At 46.5% G+C, this 17,912-nt stretch overlaps 1 protein-coding gene and 1 long non-coding RNA gene across 2 annotated transcripts in view; one reads left to right on the top strand and one right to left on the bottom strand.

Annotated features, from left to right (window-relative positions):
• Positions 1–383: 383 nt before the first annotated feature.
• On the top strand, positions 384–7,689 carry LOC103371811 (uncharacterized). Its single transcript, XR_520961.1, has 3 exons — positions 384–397; positions 6,646–6,650; positions 7,542–7,689. It is a non-coding gene; the product is annotated as an uncharacterized LOC103371811 (long non-coding RNA).
• dlc (deltaC) overlaps positions 605–17,912 on the bottom strand; it is a 19,907-nt gene continuing 2,599 nt past the window's right edge. The window contains exons 5-10 of the mRNA XM_008301266.1: positions 17,443–17,634; positions 15,076–15,245; positions 14,754–14,970; positions 9,387–10,125; positions 9,074–9,188; positions 605–2,036 (exon numbers count right to left, since the gene is read on the bottom strand). Coding sequence (XP_008299488.1) covers positions 2,031–2,036; positions 9,074–9,188; positions 9,387–10,125; positions 14,754–14,970; positions 15,076–15,245; positions 17,443–17,634 — 1,439 coding nt within the window. The 3' untranslated portion in view covers positions 605–2,030. The remainder of the gene's footprint in view (positions 2,037–9,073; positions 9,189–9,386; positions 10,126–14,753; positions 14,971–15,075; positions 15,246–17,442; positions 17,635–17,912) is intronic.

Below are 17,912 nucleotides of genomic sequence, written 5' to 3'. Positions count from 1 at the left end.
ACTTAAGTCACGAATAAAATCGACCAATTACATCCAAAAGCACTAAAAACAGCAGCAGCTCAAGATTGGAGTCCAGATTTAGTTTCCCAACGTGAGAATCTATCCCAGCTGACTCAGGGTGAAGGCAGGTTCACCTGGACAGGTAACCAGTCTATCACAGGGCTACACTTAGAGACAGACAACCAAGCACACTCACATTCACACCTACGGACAATTTACAATCACCAATTAACTTCAGCATGTTTCTGGACTGTGGGAGGAAGCTGGAGAACCCGGAGAGAACCCACGCTGCACGGGGAGAACATGGAGACTCCACGCAGAAGGATTCCGGGTGTCCTCACCGGGACGCGACCTTGTAGCTGCGAGGCGCTAACGATGCTAACCACCGAGCCACCAAGTGAAAAACAACAGAAACCAAAACAGTAGAAGCGATGAAGGCGACACTTCACGGTGGAACAAAAGCGATAACGGACCTCCAGATGTGCTGATAGAGAAGATAAAGACAACAGCGCTCGGTACTTCCTCATATCAGAACATCTCGATCGCGTGAGAGACATCGAGTCCAGGTGAAAGGCCAGCAGCCAGAAAAACAGCACAACTCCTGTTTCCTTTCCTAATTTATTTATGAAAAATATATATTTCTTGATTCTGACTGAGACATGAGGCACAATAACATAGACATATATACAATTCTCTTTCATAAATACAAAAAAAACAAAAAACAAAAATTATGTACAAAAGCACAAAATTAAATAGGAAAAGCGTCTTCTGGAGGATATGTACACATTGCATTGTCTCCTTAAATTAACCAAGATAACACAAAGACACGACTACACAGGAAGAAACACAGATTTTTGGTATCAAAATGGATTAAAAAAAAAAAAAAGAGATGGAATAAAAACTCTCTTTGGAGTCCTTCACGGATACAAACCTTTTTTTTTTTCCCACCCGGATGCAGAACATCACGAGTGTTTATCTTTTACTTGTCGATAAAGGCAGCAGAGAAGAAGCAAGTCTTTCTGATTCATAGAAAAATAAGATCTGTGCGACCTGCGACGGCGGAAAAAGGCAGGAAGACGAGTGGAAAAACGGTAATCCGACTCATGAAAACAGCTGATTGTTGACAGAAGTTCTTCCTCGTTTAGTCCTAAAGTCTGGGGATTAGACGACCGGAGAGGCTCAAACACCAGGACAAAGGCTCGTTCCTGGAGGAGATTTCTGGGCTTGTAAAACGAAACACGAATACAAAAAGTCTCCCTTTCTTTCAGTAGATTCTGCCGGTTCTGGCTTTAAGTCTTTTTGCTGATTTTAAAAAAAGAGGCACTTGAGAGTTCGTAGGTTTGGACGGTGATTGTAAGGCGGACGTTCTTCTTCCTACAGGCCACGGCGTGACGTTTCACTTCCAAAGAAACTAAAAAAAAAACAACAACAATATACAACAAACAGGACGGCAAGATGATTGAAAAAGTCACTCACAAAATATCCAGTTCCGACAAATTATCCGTAGAAAAGTTCAGGTTGTTTGACCTAAAACAAAGAGTTGGGTCTCCCGGTGCTGTAAGCAGGTCCTCTGGAGATCTGATTGACATCTTGTTGGGAAACCGATCGTGAAAACGTTGCCACAATGATTAGGGAGCGTAGCTAAGGCACCGGTCTTTCCGATTGGTGGACAACTCACGTCTTGTTTGATCCAAAGGAAGATTAAAACAGGACAGACTGGCAGAAAATTATATTAAGCTTTAAAGTTAAAAAAAAAGATAAATAGTGCAAATGGCGCCGGACATTCAGTCTTTCCTCCATTCTCTCGTCATTGTCATCCGAACATTGTCAGTATCAAAGCAGAATAAAAAATTAAAAATAAAAAAAAACCACAAGTCATTTCTTTCTGTTTGTTTCCATTGAGCAGCAGTAATAAATATTAAATAAAAACATGTGTGTAGAATAGATCCTCTGGGTGTTCTGTCCTGGACAGAAAAGGTTTCAGGCCTCCAGCGAAAGAGTTTCTCCGCTGGCGGTCTGAAAACTCGAGGTTATACCTGAGAACGACACAGAGAGACAGCGGTTAGTCATCGGCGTATGCGGTCACTTTGTACAGACAGCGTCAGAGCGTCTTCACAATCCTCCAGCATCACATTTTAAAGTCTGATGTGCAGGGTGGCGTTTAGATTTGTAAAGTCTGGTTTCCTAAACTGACTAATGCTTAACTTTAAACCAAAATGGAGTTTAAAATAAAAACATAATGTCAACAATAACGGTGAAAGATGTACCGTTTTGCATGTCATAATGCACTACTCGATGCCTCGTACCTTTTTCTGCAAATCAAGTATTTTCTGTTATATTGCAATATGACAAAAATATTCTTTTTCATGAATAAATTATAAATCAACATTAAGTCATCACAAAGTAGCACTAGTGCTAGGAAGAGTAAAATCTGGATTTTGACTGTAGCAAATGTATGGACATGTTCCTATGTGTGGAAATCACTTCAACTGGTTAAAATAACTGAATGATTCCTGAAATGTTCAGAAATTACACAACTCCAACAATAACACATCTGGAGGGTAAACCTGCAAGATAAGACAGACAAACTGAAACTACATTTGAGACATTTCCAAACACTGGATCTGTGTTCTATGTTGATCAAATGTTCAGAAATGCAGAATACATGACCATTAAGACAACACATTAAGAAACACAGCATCATTTTGTTTATACCAGATGCAACACATGCAAATATATCTCTTTAAGAGCGGGTGCAACTGCAATATCCATCCATTTCCTTCCACTTATCCAGAATCGTGTCCAAGTGGCAGCAGGCTGAGCAGGCCATTTCAGAGGTCTTCAACCCAGCAACGTTTTTAAGTTCCTTTGTGGGATCCTGAGGCGTTCTCCAGCCCGATGAGATATGTAATCTAATCAGGTGCTCAAACCACCTCGACTGGATCCTTTCGACGCGAAGGAGCAGGAACAGGAACAACATCCCTCCAGATGTCCAAGCTCCTCACCTATCCTTAGGGCTGGAACTCATTATGGTCACTTGCACCTCATTCTTTCGGTCCATGACCATAGGTGGGGGTCAGACTGTAGATTGACAGGTAGGTCAAGAGCTCTGCCTTCCAGCTGAGCTTCCTGTTCGCCGCTACGATCCACCACAACGGCCACATTACCACTGATGCTGCACAAATCCATCTATCCACCTTACGCTCCATTTTCCCGTCACCTGTAAACAAGAGCCCAAGATATTTAAATTCCTTCGCTTGGGGCAGCAACTCACCCCCAACCTAGAGGGCACAGTCTACCGGTTTCCAGCAGAGAACCATGAGATGAGATGTACTACTTCAGACTTGGCTACAAACCACATGCTGAAGGTCTGATGAAAGCAACAGTAAAAAGTAAAGGTAAGACTTCCAGATGAGATTTCCAAACAGGGCTCCAACCATTACCCGGCTGCACCTTGAGATCCGTCCATGAATACCACAAACAGGACTGGAGACGAGGCAAACTTGTTGGAGTCCAACACCCAATGGAAATTTGTTTGACTTTGTGCTGAAAATACAAACAAAGCTCTCAAGTATTAGTACAAGGATTGAATGGACTGTAGCAACGGCACCGGTACCCCAATACTCCTACAGGGTTCCCTGGGGGGACACATTCGTAGTCCTTCCACAAAACACATGTGGACTGGCTGTTGTCATGACCAGGGCACAGTCTAAGTTGTTCCTCTTGAATCCGATAATTAAAACACAACCTCTGGTTCCACTTGATGAAAATGGGAACCACCACCCTGGCCTGCCACTCCACTGGCACTGTTTAAGCCAAGATAGCTCGACAGTGTCCAGAGTCTTCTCAAGGCATTCTTGGGTACCTCAGCAACCTCTGCCAAGGACATAGCCGAGGCTTTTCCTGAGCCCCCCGGACTCCACCTCCCCCGCAGGTTGGTCCGGTTCAAGAGCTCCTTGAGATGTTTCTTCCACCGTCCCACCACATCCCCAGTCCCTTCCCTTCCTGAGGCATTGAATGGTTTGCTAGAAACTCACCGAGGCCAACCCAAAATTGGCATATCTTGCAGTTGCACCAAAGAAATACACATGCATATGTTGCACCCCGACTTAAATATATGTGCATATGTCGCAACAAGTCCATCCATCCATCCATTATCTGTATACCGCTTAGTCCTCACTAGGGTCACGGGGGGGGGGGCTGGAGTCTATCCCAGCTGCCTTAGGGTGAAGGCAGGTTCACCTGGACAGGTCGCCAGTCCATCGCAGGGCTACACTTAGAGACAGACAACCAAGCACACTCACATTCACACCTACGGACAATTTAGAATCACCAATTAACCTCAGCATGTTTCTGGACTGTGGGAGGAAGCCGGAGAACCCGGAGAGAACCCAAGCTGCACGGGGAGAACATGGAGACTCCACGCAGGAAGATTCCGGTGCCCCCACCGGGACGCGAACCGGCAACCTTCTTGCTGCGAGGCAACAGTGCTAACCAACTGTGCCACCTTGCAGCTCTCGCAACAAGCCTTAAAGGGGTATACACACAAATGTTGCATCCAATCTTACAGGGATATACATGCATGCTTTGCAGTTGCACCCAGTTTTAAAGGAAATAATTATGTTGAACCAAGTCTTAAAGGGATATACACTCACATGTTGCAACTTGTCTTAAAGGGATATACATGCATATGTTGCAGTTTCATGCATTCTTAAACAGTTATACACGCATATATTGCACCTTGTCCGAAAAGGATATACACGCATATGCTGCATTCTTAAAGGAATATACACACCTGTGTTGCAGTCTTAAAGGCATATACACACCTGGGTTGTTGCATCCTGTCTTAAAGGGATATGCACGCATATGTTGCAGTCTTAAAGAGACATACACACCTATGTGGCATCAAGTTTTAAAATGGATACACATGCATATGTTGCAGTCGTAAAAACATATACATGTGTATGTTGCACGCTGTCTTAAAGGGATATACACACATATGTTGCACCAAGTGGTAAAGGGACATACACAGATGTATTGCAGTTGCACGCCGTCCTAAAGAGATATACACATTTATGTTGCATGCAGTCGTAAATGAATATACAATCACACGTTGCAATCTTAAAAAGATATTCATGTGTTTCACCTAATTTTAAAAGGATATAGAGTACACAACAGAAGTGAGTACAATCCTGTGCAAAGTTACTTAAATGTCAAATAATTCAAAATGTCATCACCTGTCAATAATTGCAATATTTCTAGGTTGAACAGTAGAGTATTTTTCCCCATGAACAATCAAAAACATGTCATTTATAAAGACAATATTGAAAATTTAGGCCCCAAAGTAGAAACTCAACACTACTAAAGTGATACTGAAACCAAGCCGAGTCCACCTGTGATTAATCAATCAGCCTAACTGTGTGAACATGGTTCTAAAATGAGCTGCGAACAGCAGAACTTTCTCAGTTTTGGATCTATGAATTGTGTCTACCTGCATGTCTGCATCATGGCGCCAATATTTAAAATAATTAACAGAGGAAATAAAAAATTTTGATTGTGAGACTTCAAATAAAATGGAAAAGGATTCTGGAAGATCAACTAAAAACCAGTGAAGCCCAATGTGAGCAGTAATCAGGAGGTCTAGAGGAAGCCATCCTCCTACCATTCTACAGTTTCGTTCAGCAGACGCTTTTATCCAAAGCAACGTACATCTGAGAGCAGATCCAACACAAGCAAGGATCTAGTCAGAAGAAAACAATCTAGATAAGTGCCATAGAACAAATTCAAGTGTGACAGGGCGTTGATGCCAACAGCAGGCTGTCGGGAGGTGATAGGATTTTCTTTTATTTTTTTGTTTGTTTGTTTTCAGTCTGTCAAGTGCAAAGTTGTTCAGTGAAGAGCTGTTCTTTAGTCTTTTCTTAAAGACTGAGAGTGAGTCAGCAGATGGAACAGAGTTTGGTAACTCGTTCCACCACCAGGGAACCACAGAGGAGAAGAGTCTAGTTATGGACCTCGGCCCTGTTGCCGTGGTTGGATCAGGAGGCTTTGGTTGGTCGAGCATAGTGAGCAGACGGAGTATAGACCTGAAGGAGAGAGTTCAGGTAGGAGGGAGATGTTCTCGTTGTGGTTTTGTAAACAAGTTTCAGGGTTTTGAATTTGATGCAGGCAGCAACTGGAAGCCAGTGAAGCGATCTGAACAGTGACATGAGCTTTTTTTGGCTGGTTGAAAACCAGACGTGTTGCTGGTTCTGGATCATCTGTAAAGGTCTGAGCGTGGATGCAGGAGGCCTGCCAGTAAGGAGCTGCAGTAGTCGATGATATGATGAGAGCTTGGACCAGCAGTTGTGCTGCATGTTCAGACAGGAAAGGTCTGATCTTCCTGATGCTGTACAGGACGAATCAACACCACCGAGCAACAGAGGCCACATGAGCCTTGAAGGTCAGCTGGTCATCAATCATGACGCCCAAGTTTCTGGCAGATTTAGTGGGTGTGAGGTGGGTTGAATCAAGCTGGATGTTGATTTCTTGTTGTAGAGAGGGACTGGCTGGGATGACAAGGAGCTCAGTCTTACAGAGGTTGAGCTGAAGGTGACGTTTTTTTCATCCATGCCGAGATGTCTGCAAGGCATGATGAGATCCGAGCAGAGACCGTGTGGTCCTCCGGGGGGAACAACAGGAAGAGCTGGGTATCATCAGCATAGCAATGGTATGAGAAACCATGGGCCTGGATTATTGCACCGAGTGAGGTTGTGTAAATCGAGAAGAGAAGGGGACCAAGCACTGACCCTTGAGGAACCCCTGTGGATAGGCTGTGCGGTTCTGACACTTCTCCCCTCCAGGATACTCTGAAGTATCTTCTGAGAGGTAGGACATGAACCAGCGGAGGACAGATCCTGAGATGTCCAGCTCAGTGAGTGTGGAGAGGAGGATGTGGTGGGTCACCGTGTCAAAGGCAGCTGACAGATCTAACAGCAACAGAGCTGAAGACTTTCCAGCAGCTCCAGCAGAACCCAGTGGTTCTGTTACAGAGAGGAGTGCAGTCTGGTAGAGTGACCCCGTTTAGAACCAGACTGATACGGGTCATACAGGCTGTTGTCACAGAAGAAAGTAGAGACTCGGTTGAAGACAGTTTGCTCCAGTATTTTAGACAGGAAGGGCAGGAGTGAAACTGGTCTGTAGTTTTCAACCTGGGCCGGGTTGAGTGTAGATGTTTTGAGTATTGGAATGACTCAAGCTTGCTTAAATACAGGAACACACCCGTAGCAAGTGAGGAGTTGATGATGTGTTACTGCAGGGATAAGTGCCGAGGAAATGGTTGGTAAGAGGTTGCATGGTATCGGGTCCAGTGGACAGACAGTAGGACCAGAGTCCAGCAATAGCTTGGAGACTTCCTGCTCAGTCAGAGGGGAAAATGAGGAGAACGTGGCCCTAAGAGCTGGAAGCTGGACAGTGAGTTGGTCAGACTCAGAGAACTGGTTACTGATTGCAGAGACTTTGTCCTAAAATGACTCCACGGACAGTCAACTCCTCTCACTATGGAGCTGCTGAACCCCTTTGTGTCAGGGGGAGCACTAACGACTCACCTAACGAGAGGGAGGAGTAACAACCCCCAAGTGAAACCGAAACTCAGGTGTTAACGGCTCCTTAAGGATATAAGTATCTGGAACTCCCAACTAGTCAGTCAGAGCTGATGAAGCCTCTTGGATGAGAGGTGGAACGTCTTCAAGGAACTCAAGCAAGTCCAGCTGCTACCATTAATCTACCAGAACAGCTGTGAACACCAGACAAAGGCAGCTGCTTCAGACTTGGCACAGGGGTTACCAATGGAAACCAGAGTTGGTGTGAAGCTCAGACAGTTGAAGGACACTTCAGAACATCAACCTCTATGGACGGAGGACCAGAACTAAAAGCCTTGTTTGCCGCAAACTTCCGGATTAAAGTTTGCTAAAGAACATGAAAAGAAGCTTAATTAATGTTGGAAAAACTCTTTGGTCAGATGAAGATTAATGTGTTGGGCTCAGATGGAGTCCAGATGTTTGGTGTGAACCTGACCAGGACCACTACAGTGGATGCATGGTCCTGACAGTGAAGCACGGAGGTGGCAGCATCATGACGTGGGGCTGCATGAGGGCAGAAGGTGTTGATGACGTTTCTAGATGAATGTCTGAGGAGAAACCAGAGCACTGGCTGACCAGATGCCTCTCAGTCTGCAGAAGCTTGAAGAAGAGGAACATTCCAGCAGGAGAACTGTCCAAAGTGAAGAGTTTCTACAGAAGAACACAGTGAAAACTACGACCTGGACATGTATGCCACCTGACCTGAATGCAACGGAACACCTTTGGGGTATTTTAAAGGGAAGAACAGAACAACAGAACCAGTCCAGTGAACATTATCTGCAAAACATAGTCTCTGAAGAGTGGTAGAACGTTTGAGGACTGAGTCTGTCATCAAACTTAAAGGTGGACAATCATGAGAAAAAGGTCTTTAGTTGCATCGAGTTCCTGCTCTGGAGTCTGTTTGTAATTTGAAATAAGAGCAAATACCTACTGTTCAAATAAGAAGTGAGGCAACACTGAAGTCGTGATCCAGTTTTGAATCATTTTTGCGTTGTTGCTCATGTTGTACATGCTCATGTTGAATCTTGTGCTAATGGGTTGAAAAACCAATTCAACATCTTTTCAAAATATTTCAAAGTGATTTATAATGTTTAGATTCACCAATTCAAGTTCTTCAGAAGTGCTGACATCCAGGTCCTAGATGGATATAAATATACAGGTAGGTTGTATATTTCCTGGTGAGGGATCAGTAAACTTAAGTCTTAAATGTACAGAAGGAGCCACATGAGCTTTAAATCTGGAAAAACTTGAACATGTTTAAAATTAAAATTTGAAGTTCAGTGTCCTTAATACATAACGGGAGTTTAAAGAAGCCTTTTAAGAGTTCAGAGTTTTGAACTTTGAACACGTTTCGACCTCTGCCTCCACTTCCATCCACACAATAATAAAAGCTGATGTAACCAGCTGGAGGCGCGACTAGTTTCTGGTAATAAACGCTCGTGTTGGTGGATCCTCACCTCAGTAGCAAACACACACTGCTCCATCTGCTCCGGGATGATGAACACTGAGTGATACAGGCTTTCCTTTGCAAAACTGAGAGGAGGGACGATGACGGGAGAGTCACATTTCTTACTGTTAGAGAAAGAGGAGAGAGGCGGTTGGTCACGGCGGCGGCGGCATCAAACACTGGGACAGAAACAGTTGAGAAAGACGCCGGCTGATGGGAGATAACACGACAAACCTGCTGCAACTCGTCTGACATGAGAGGAAAAGTGAAGGCAGAAGGCATGAAAACACACACAGATAACCATCCAACCATCAAATCCTTACAGGTCAAACTTGTTCTTGTCCAGACGCTGCTCCTCCTTCGCCAGGTTACAGTCGGCCATTTTGTTTTTAAACATGGACACGTTGTCGCCGCCCTTGTCCACCAGCGCCGCGTCCTTATTGGACACTTTGAGGTGACCTCCGGGGATGAGTAGCGCCTCCTTCTCCTTCAGGCTGCCCAGCGGCGCCCCGGGTAAGACCCCGTTGTTCGGTCCTCCTCCTCCGATCACGGCGTTACGGTTGTTCACCGTCTCCAGGTCGTTCTTCACCGATGTGGAGAGCGCCGCCAGCTCCCGACTCCGCCGGAGCTGCCGCAGGATGTGGACGGCGGCGCAAAGCAGCAGCGACAGCGTCACCAAACCAAGAGCGACGGCGGCGATCAGCGCCGGAGGGGCGTCGTCGTCCCGCGGGGGTTGCACGGTCGATATGGCGACCGAGTACTCGCAGCGGGCGCCCATGAAGCCCTTTGGACACTGACAGACCGGCCCGGTGAAGTGGGTGAAGCAGGTGCCGCCGTTGTCGCAGGGGAAGTGGTCGCAGGGGCTGGTGCGCACCGAGCAGTCCTTGCTGGTGAAGCCGAGGGTGCAGGTGCAGGTGAAGTCGTTGACGCCGTCGACGCAGGTGCCGGCGTTGCGACACGGATTGCTGGCGCAGTCGTCGATGTTGGTCTCGCAGCGAGAGCCGGAGAAGCCCGGCCGGCAGCGACACGTGACCCGGTTACCGTGGTCCAAACACTGAGCACCTGCGAGGAAAAGAAAAAGGAGGGTTTGAGCGAGTAACATGAGTGGAAAGTTCACGCAACAAAAGACGAGTCATGTTTACGCTCTAATTCATGATCTGGATCACAAGAATCAAAAGAAAAAGTCCTCAAACGGGGTAGAAATGTTTGTAATCTGAGTAAATCCTTCTTCTTTGGGGTTTTGATGCCCTCAGCTCCGCCTCACAGGCTCATGAACAGACGCTGAGCAGGACAAATGTTGGAAAAACAAGTGAGATGAACATAGAGACTCTCTGCTGCATTCTCAAAGCATACATGCATTAAAGAGAAGACAGTGTCCTCTGAAAATAACCAATATTGTGTTGAAAAACTGGAAACTGCATTCATTTTCAGCAACAGCAGCAACAAACAAACTAAATAACAGGGCACCCAGGACGGAGCCCTGAGGGACGCCAGAGGGTTTCTAAAATCTTCTATCAATCTCTCAAAGGCACAGCTTTCAGACTAGAAACATCACAACTAAGAGCTGAAAACCAGCTTTTCAAACACAGATGAACTAAAACGAGGGTTCGTTATCGCATTAACGCGAAAGCACGAGGCCGAGGTCGCAGAAAAACAAGAAATATCTCCTCAGCGCTTCTTAATTTTTCCAGAGAGAAGAAATAGGTCACAGCATAAGACTCCATCTGGACAACAGGGGGAAGTGAAAAAACTTGTTTATTACAACGTTTCCTCACAACAGATGCCACTCATCAGCGAAGTCGTGGGCGTGATTAGAAACATGCTTGTTTTCCACCACCGGAGAGACGGAGTCACATGGAGGCCGTGAGCAGCGAACCTCACTGAGGAAGCAAACCTTGAGGAAAAGACGCAAACCAAACAGCCTCACGGATTACTGAGTGAAGTTTATTAAAGCTTGTAAACTGGACAGCGGAGGGAACAAAAAGCCGAAGACTGAAACTGATGCGGACGCCACAACGTGAGGGTTCACTCTGGGTTCGGCTCCGGAGCTGCAGGCCTCACAAACAGCTCCATATTTGGCTGCTGTGTTGCAACACCGCAAACAGAGCGGAGCTTCGGCCGAGATGTTTCTCTCCGGTCAGGCTGACTGAGGCTCAGGAATGACTGCAGATTGAAGATAAGCAGGCAGCCGTCTCTGCACGCTAATGAGGACCTGAGGGAGGCCGGCCGGCTCCACAGCTCCACGCTAATTGTAATATTTGGAGATATGGTTTTGTTTTGTGATGCCAGCTGTGGCCGTGGAGCCGTCTGATCCTGATTGCTCGTCTCCTCTCGCTTCCACGAAACCGTCGCAAACCCTGAGAGTCTCGGCGCATCCTATTTCCCCGACAAGCATCGCTGCGTCCCGATAAGATCTGCACATGCCAATAAGCAGAATTTCCAAACTCAGCGGTGTCAAAAACCTCCCTAATGCTCCACAGCGCTTTCCTTTAAATCATTTTTAAGGCCTCTGTGTGTGTCGGCACTTCATGCCACAACGATGTGAAAAAAAAAGAAAAAGAAACCAACTTGCAGAGACTTGAAACTTGCAGCAGATAAACAGACAGTAAACACATCGGAGGTCGATGCTCTGTGTTACGATCCGTCCTCATAAGAAGCTCCGATCTGCACCACAGCTTCACCCGTTCTTCTTCACGTCTCTGCCAAGTGTCATAAAGTTTGGTTTGGTGCTCTTTGCGTGACATTTCTAACAATGCACAGCATGAGCTGCTTCAAAAACACTGAACAATGTGAACTTTTTCGTCTCTGGGTGTCGACTACGATGAATTCATTCTGCAGCAGGTTTCAAACGTGAGAATAAAAGCCTGGAAGAAGGAAGCTCAACAAGCCAGAGGTGTGCTTCAGGAACCGATGCAGAAACATCCGGCCGAAGCTTCACAAACACACTCTGGGTCTGCAGACACTTGCGTGCCACAGCAAGCGGTTTTACAATCGCAACGCCATGTTGTGCGCATTTCCAAGAAGAAATGAGCCGTGGATCAGCGCGATGCTGAAAGGCTCCATCTGGCTGAGAGGCGCTGCCAGAAATGGATTCCTAACCAGAGCGACGGCGGCAAACAGGTAGGTCTGTTTACGACAACAAGGACGACGATGTGATAAGACATGTTGAGAAGCTGCTGCGTGACAGCGCAGGAGTTTATCTGTCATCTGACACACAAATCCAGTAAAAAGCATCAACGTGGGGTTTTTTCATCACTAGAAACATAAAAATGCCTCGAAACCGCACAAAACGCAGATTCAGACTTCCATTGTTCAGCAGACTAAGAGCTGGCAGGTCTCTGTATCGTTATTATTCGGTTCTGGTAGTTCTAGCAGACGTGCAGGTGAGCTGGTGTGCTCAAGCTGCAGCGAGAAGGAAGAGAAGTTCACAGCTCTGCACATTTTAAGGCCTTTTTAATGGACAATACTTCTAAATATGTACCTCTGACACAGAGGTGAGCTTTTAGGGCCGAAATCAACAAGTTTAAAAGGAAACATGTTTGTGCAGAAACGCTGGGAGGCAGAACTCAAAGGTCGGACCGCTAACGTCCCTCATGTTGCATCAAAAATCTGCACCCACATGTGAAGGAGAAGCTCCAATGTGGTGCAATTTGTCTTCAGTAACACACTTTGTCACGCTTCGTCATCTGAAACACAAACTCTGAAAGATCCAGGTCATGCCTGATCGCCCAATTCATGTTCTGTCACATCCAAAGCTCTCCCTCTGAGGCGTACATGTACATGCAGAAGGAAGACGGACGCAGGACGAAGCCGCCGGCTGCTTTTACTGCAGTTAAATCTGAATAAACGGAGTCGACATTCAGCAGCAGCAGCAGCATTAATGAATCAGATCTAGACTGTAAATGTTTGTGTCCCGGATTCTTCAGCCACGTTTACATTCTCCGGTTCTGGTGTGAAAGTGCTTCCAGATGCTTTGCACACAAACGCATGGAAGGAGTTTCAAATCAGGGGCTTAAAGCTGTCGTAAAATGATCTGAGAACTCTTCAAATAAAGCAAAAGAGCAAAAAATCTACGGGACACAAACTGTTACTGGAAGCGGTTTCTATGTGATTTCACTCGCTGACATTGAGGTCGTTCACCTTCATGGATCTGCTGCAACACCGACGCTATCGTTTCATAATGGTGCTACAGCTGTAATAACAAGCTACCAGCAAGCGGCTTCATTTAATCATTAATCACGAGTTAGAAAGTCACAGGTCAAAGCAGCACACGCATCTCTCTTTAGCATGCCGTGCTGTTTCTGTAAGCTGCTCCAGTTGAGAGTAAAAACGAATCCAGATGCTGATTCTGCTGCTTGTTGTTGACCTGAGCTGCACCGAATCTCTTTTAAGAGACTCAATAAACGTCAGTATTTATGGAGACGATACACAGCGATGCATTCTTTTATCCGATGCAGCTAATTTAGCATCAAACCAACTCGAAAAGCCGGTTGCCGACTCAGAAGAAACGCAGCTGCAGCCGCTCTGAAGGTTTCTATTCCTGAAGGCGCCATAAAAAGAAAAGCCTTCGTCCAGGTTAGAGCGCTGCAGCGAGGGCAGCTTGTAAACGTCCGATGTCGCTCTGTTTCCTGTGGCATCATTTAATCATCACCCCGCTGCGTTCTTCCAAACAGTCTGACGGTTTTACAGCAGCGTTTACGCTAATGATTGACTACGAGATGATCTGGCCTTCAGGATCATGCAGATACGTTCGTCACAGAGCCGCCGAGCTGCACAGAAACAACCCGCAGGAGACGGAAAAGCAAGAAGAACAGTACGTGCAGGTGGATCGAGTTCACGTCCACCGACAGCGGAGAGAAGCATCGCGGGTTTCCAGCCAACGGCGAAAGCCTCGACTCCGTAGCGTTCAAGAGTCCAAACACCCGACGCCTCAGTCGTCAGGAAGTGGAGCCACCTTCTAAAAAAGGTGTTTCCTCCATCCTACATCTGCTGCTAGTACAGAAAGAGAAACATCAGCTGCAGTCGGAAACATCTCATCAAACACCTGGACAGAGTGCAGACGCATCAACAGCTGAAGTCTGACGCCGAGATTCAAAAAGCACATCGATGTGTTTGGATTTCACAGAGTTCCTCTCAACACCGAACCAGCCGCGCCAGGATTTGGGTTGTTGCTGCAAAAACAGATGAAAGGTTTACAAAATCTCCACAACCGAGCTTCCATCCATCATCTCTACACCTTCATCCTCACCAGGGTCATGGGGGGCTGGAGTCTATCCCAGCTGACTCAGGGTGAAGGCAGGTTCACCTGGACAGGTAACCAGTCTATCACAGGGCTACACTTAGAGACAGACAACCAAGCACACTCACATTCACACCTACAGACAATTTAGAATCACCAATTAACCTCAGCATGTTTCTGGACTGTGGGAGGAAGCCGGAGAACCCGGAGAGAACCCACGCTGCACGGGGAGAACATGGAGACTCCACGCAGGAAGATCCCGGGTGTCCTCACCGGGACGTGAACCGGCGACCTTCTAGCTGTGAGGCGACGGTGCTAACCACCGAGACACTTTGCAACCCTTGTGTTGATCTTTGTTTTTGTAATTTTTCATCAACTATCGCCTGTTTTTAAAAATAAGAAGCTGAATCGAACCTCTCACAGGACGGTTAGCGTACGTGAGGAGTCGTACCGTTAGCACAGGGGCTGCTGCTGCACCGGTCGATCCTCTTCTCACAGTTGGAGCCGGTGTAGCTCGGCGGGCAGCGGCAGCTGTAGCCGCCGGTCGACTTCTCCATGCAGGTCCCTCCGTTGAAACACGGCTCGTCTGCGCAGGTCATGTCGCTGATCTCGCAGTTCTTCCTGTAGAAGCCTTGAGGACACGCACACGAATAATCGTTCACCAGATCCTGCAGGGGAAACACAAGGTCAAAGACAGGAACGGCAGATTACCAAACCCCCGAAGACGAGCGCGAAGGTGCTGCGGATTCATCGGACGGATCTCCGTGACTCACTTTGCAGCTGCCGCCGTTCTTGCAGGGGTTGCTGTCGCACTCGTTGGTCTCGATCTCGCAGTTCTTGCCGGTGAATCCGGGCCGGCAGGTGCAGGTGTAGCTGCCCTGGCCCGTGTTGGTGCAGGAGGCTTCGTTCTGGCAGGGCTTGTGGTTGGTGCAGTAGTTCAGGTCTGCAAGGAACCGACAACAGAGGACAGTGAGAGGTCATAACACCAGATCCTCAGTTACTGGAGCTTCTTCCTGCGATGTGCTGGTTGGACATCTCTACAGTCAAACATCTGCTGGTCTCTAAACAAACGGGAGACTATCTCCATAATTTTCCTGCAAAAACCTCAACATCTGGTTCCCTGCAGAGTCCTGAATGATCACGAGCACTAAGTGACGAGATGCGACGCTGTTGAACGTCAACTTCTGTCTCAAGAAATGAAAAATAAAAAGTTTAGTAGAGCTTCTGAAAAACACAAACCACATATACAGTCAAAGCTTTGCTGCTTTGTTTTCACAATATTTGGGTTCATTTTTGATGCCATGTAGACAGATGGGAAAAGCTTTAGGGAACTTACACCCATGTGATCTGTGCACTATTACATATTAATATATGATAGATTTAGTGTGTGCAGCGCTTTAAATATAAAAAAAGAAGGTGTTTTGTGGCAGATTAATTTGCTGTAACTGAGCTGAAAGTAGTGACTGATGGTGTTTTACCTTAATGTCAATTCCAAGATGCACCTTTTCTCAGCTGCAAAGAGTTTTTTATCTATAAAATGAGCCTAACGTCTAGGGAGTCTCTAAAACTTTCTCCATAAAAACGTACACGAAAAACGTAAATCAGAACGGGACACTGATGAGCTTGTTTGCGTTGTTTCCGGATCAGATAAAGGCTCTAAGAAGCCGCTACTGTATTTACAACTAATTCTAACAAAGATAGAAATTTAAATGTATGTTTAATTTAATGCTAAATTAGTGGCTATAGTGTAAAATATGTCTTTTTTCCCCTCCTTCCTGCCACATTTCTTGTTTCTCTCCACTGTTACTATCAAATAACGGCTTAAAATGCCCCCAAAATAATCTCTATAATTATTGCAATATATTCTGGGGAAGATAAAAACCTCGAACAAACAGGAAAGAAAACATATGAAGAATATAGGAGGACCGAGTATAGAGCCCTGTGGAACACCGTGAAACATCTGGTCAGATAAGTAGCACGTTTATGAGGTTTAATATGTAGGAAATGAGCCAGTAGAGTTCATTTCACTGCTGCAGACTGAAGAGAAGGAGCTCAGTGATGTAAAGTGACAGAAACTAAGTGGATCTTTTCAGAAACTTTATTACCGTCAAAGTTATTTTCTTCGATTTTAGGCCAGAAAATTCTTGCCTGATTCTACAGACATCAGCCTGATGGTGACGCTGATGTCGTGATGAGGCTAGAAAGAGGAATTTATTTTTAACATTTTGGGTTTGAAGCGATAAAACTCACATTCAACCCTTTCTGTGGCATCTGGTCGTATTTTCCACGTACGCAGACGATAAACAACTTTACAACAAATTTCCGTTTTGCATGTTCAGCTGATGTTTTTGTGTTTCGCCAACAAGCAGCTGCAAACGTCTTGACCCGTGCGTGACATTAGTTCTGTGTTCAACCTTTCACTTCCTTATTTCGACGACTGTTTTTGCTGTAATTCAGAGAAAGCTGCAGCGCTGCTCTACATGGGTGTGAGAACATTAACGTGAGCTTAAAAAAAGACTTCATGGGTGGGAATGGAACACGGGGACGAGGCTGCTGTTGGGTTGTATGACAAGTATTATACCACCTGATTCTAAACACATTCAGAGCAGCTTAAGCTGTTAAATCCTGATGTTTACTCAGTGGTTAGTTGAAGCCGCGTCAATTAATCGTTGAATTATCTTCGATTCAAGTGGATTTCCAGACAAGAAGAAGTTTCAAAAGCGAAGAGGATGAAGAATTTAAAAGCAGAAGACAAACACAGAGGAAGGAGTTGGTGGTGACGTGGAGCTTTCTGGTGAAGCTTCCACTTGTTACGACTTTTCATTCATGCAGCTTTAACGAAACATCGGCAGAAAGACTCTGCAGCTTCTTTGTCAAGATTTTAACTGAAATAAACTGAAAACGAGGACGAAACCAGATGGTTGCTTCCAGTCAGTCATCAAGCTCCTCATTAACATTTTAATTAGTCGTGCGCTACTGGCTGGTCCGCGGAGCAGCTGGAGTCGAGTGCTAGCTGGTTGCTAACAGGTATTGGCTGGCGTGTGCTCGTAAGAACTTCTCTACTCTGGTAGAGAGAAGCGGCGGCACCGGGTCGACCCTTTGACCCGCCGCCAGGTGTCCGGCCCGCGGGTTGAACCCACCTTGGTTGCAGTACAGGCCTCCCCAGCCCTCCTTGCAGTTGCACTGCCAGGGCTGCTGGCAGGTCCCGTGCAGGCAGCCCGGGTGGCGGGCGCACTCGTCGCAGCGCTCGCCCTGCCAGCCCTGCCGGCACACGCACTCGCCGGGCAGCTCGCAGAATCCGTGTTCCTCGCTGCAGCCCGCCGCACAGATGGCTGATGGGAGGACGCAGAGGGGAGGGGGGGAGGAGAGAGGGGAGGACATTAGTGTAAGAGCCAGTCTCAAGTTCTGCATTCGAATCACAAAACAAACCTCCTCCTCCCCCCAAACCCTGGGCCTCACTCACACACACACACACACACACACACACACACACACACACACACACACACACACACCTTGAACCCCTATCTTTGTGAGGACATCCACTGACACATCCTCCACCGTCTGAACTTGGAGGATCTTTCGCCTCCTCATGAAGCGGTCGGACCTC

Source organism: Stegastes partitus, unplaced genomic scaffold (genome assembly GCF_000690725.1).
Source record: "Stegastes partitus isolate 25-593 unplaced genomic scaffold, Stegastes_partitus-1.0.2 Scaffold1651, whole genome shotgun sequence".
NCBI classification, from domain to species: Eukaryota; Metazoa; Chordata; class Actinopteri; family Pomacentridae; genus Stegastes; species Stegastes partitus.
This window is presented reverse-complemented; position numbering and strand designations above follow the sequence as displayed.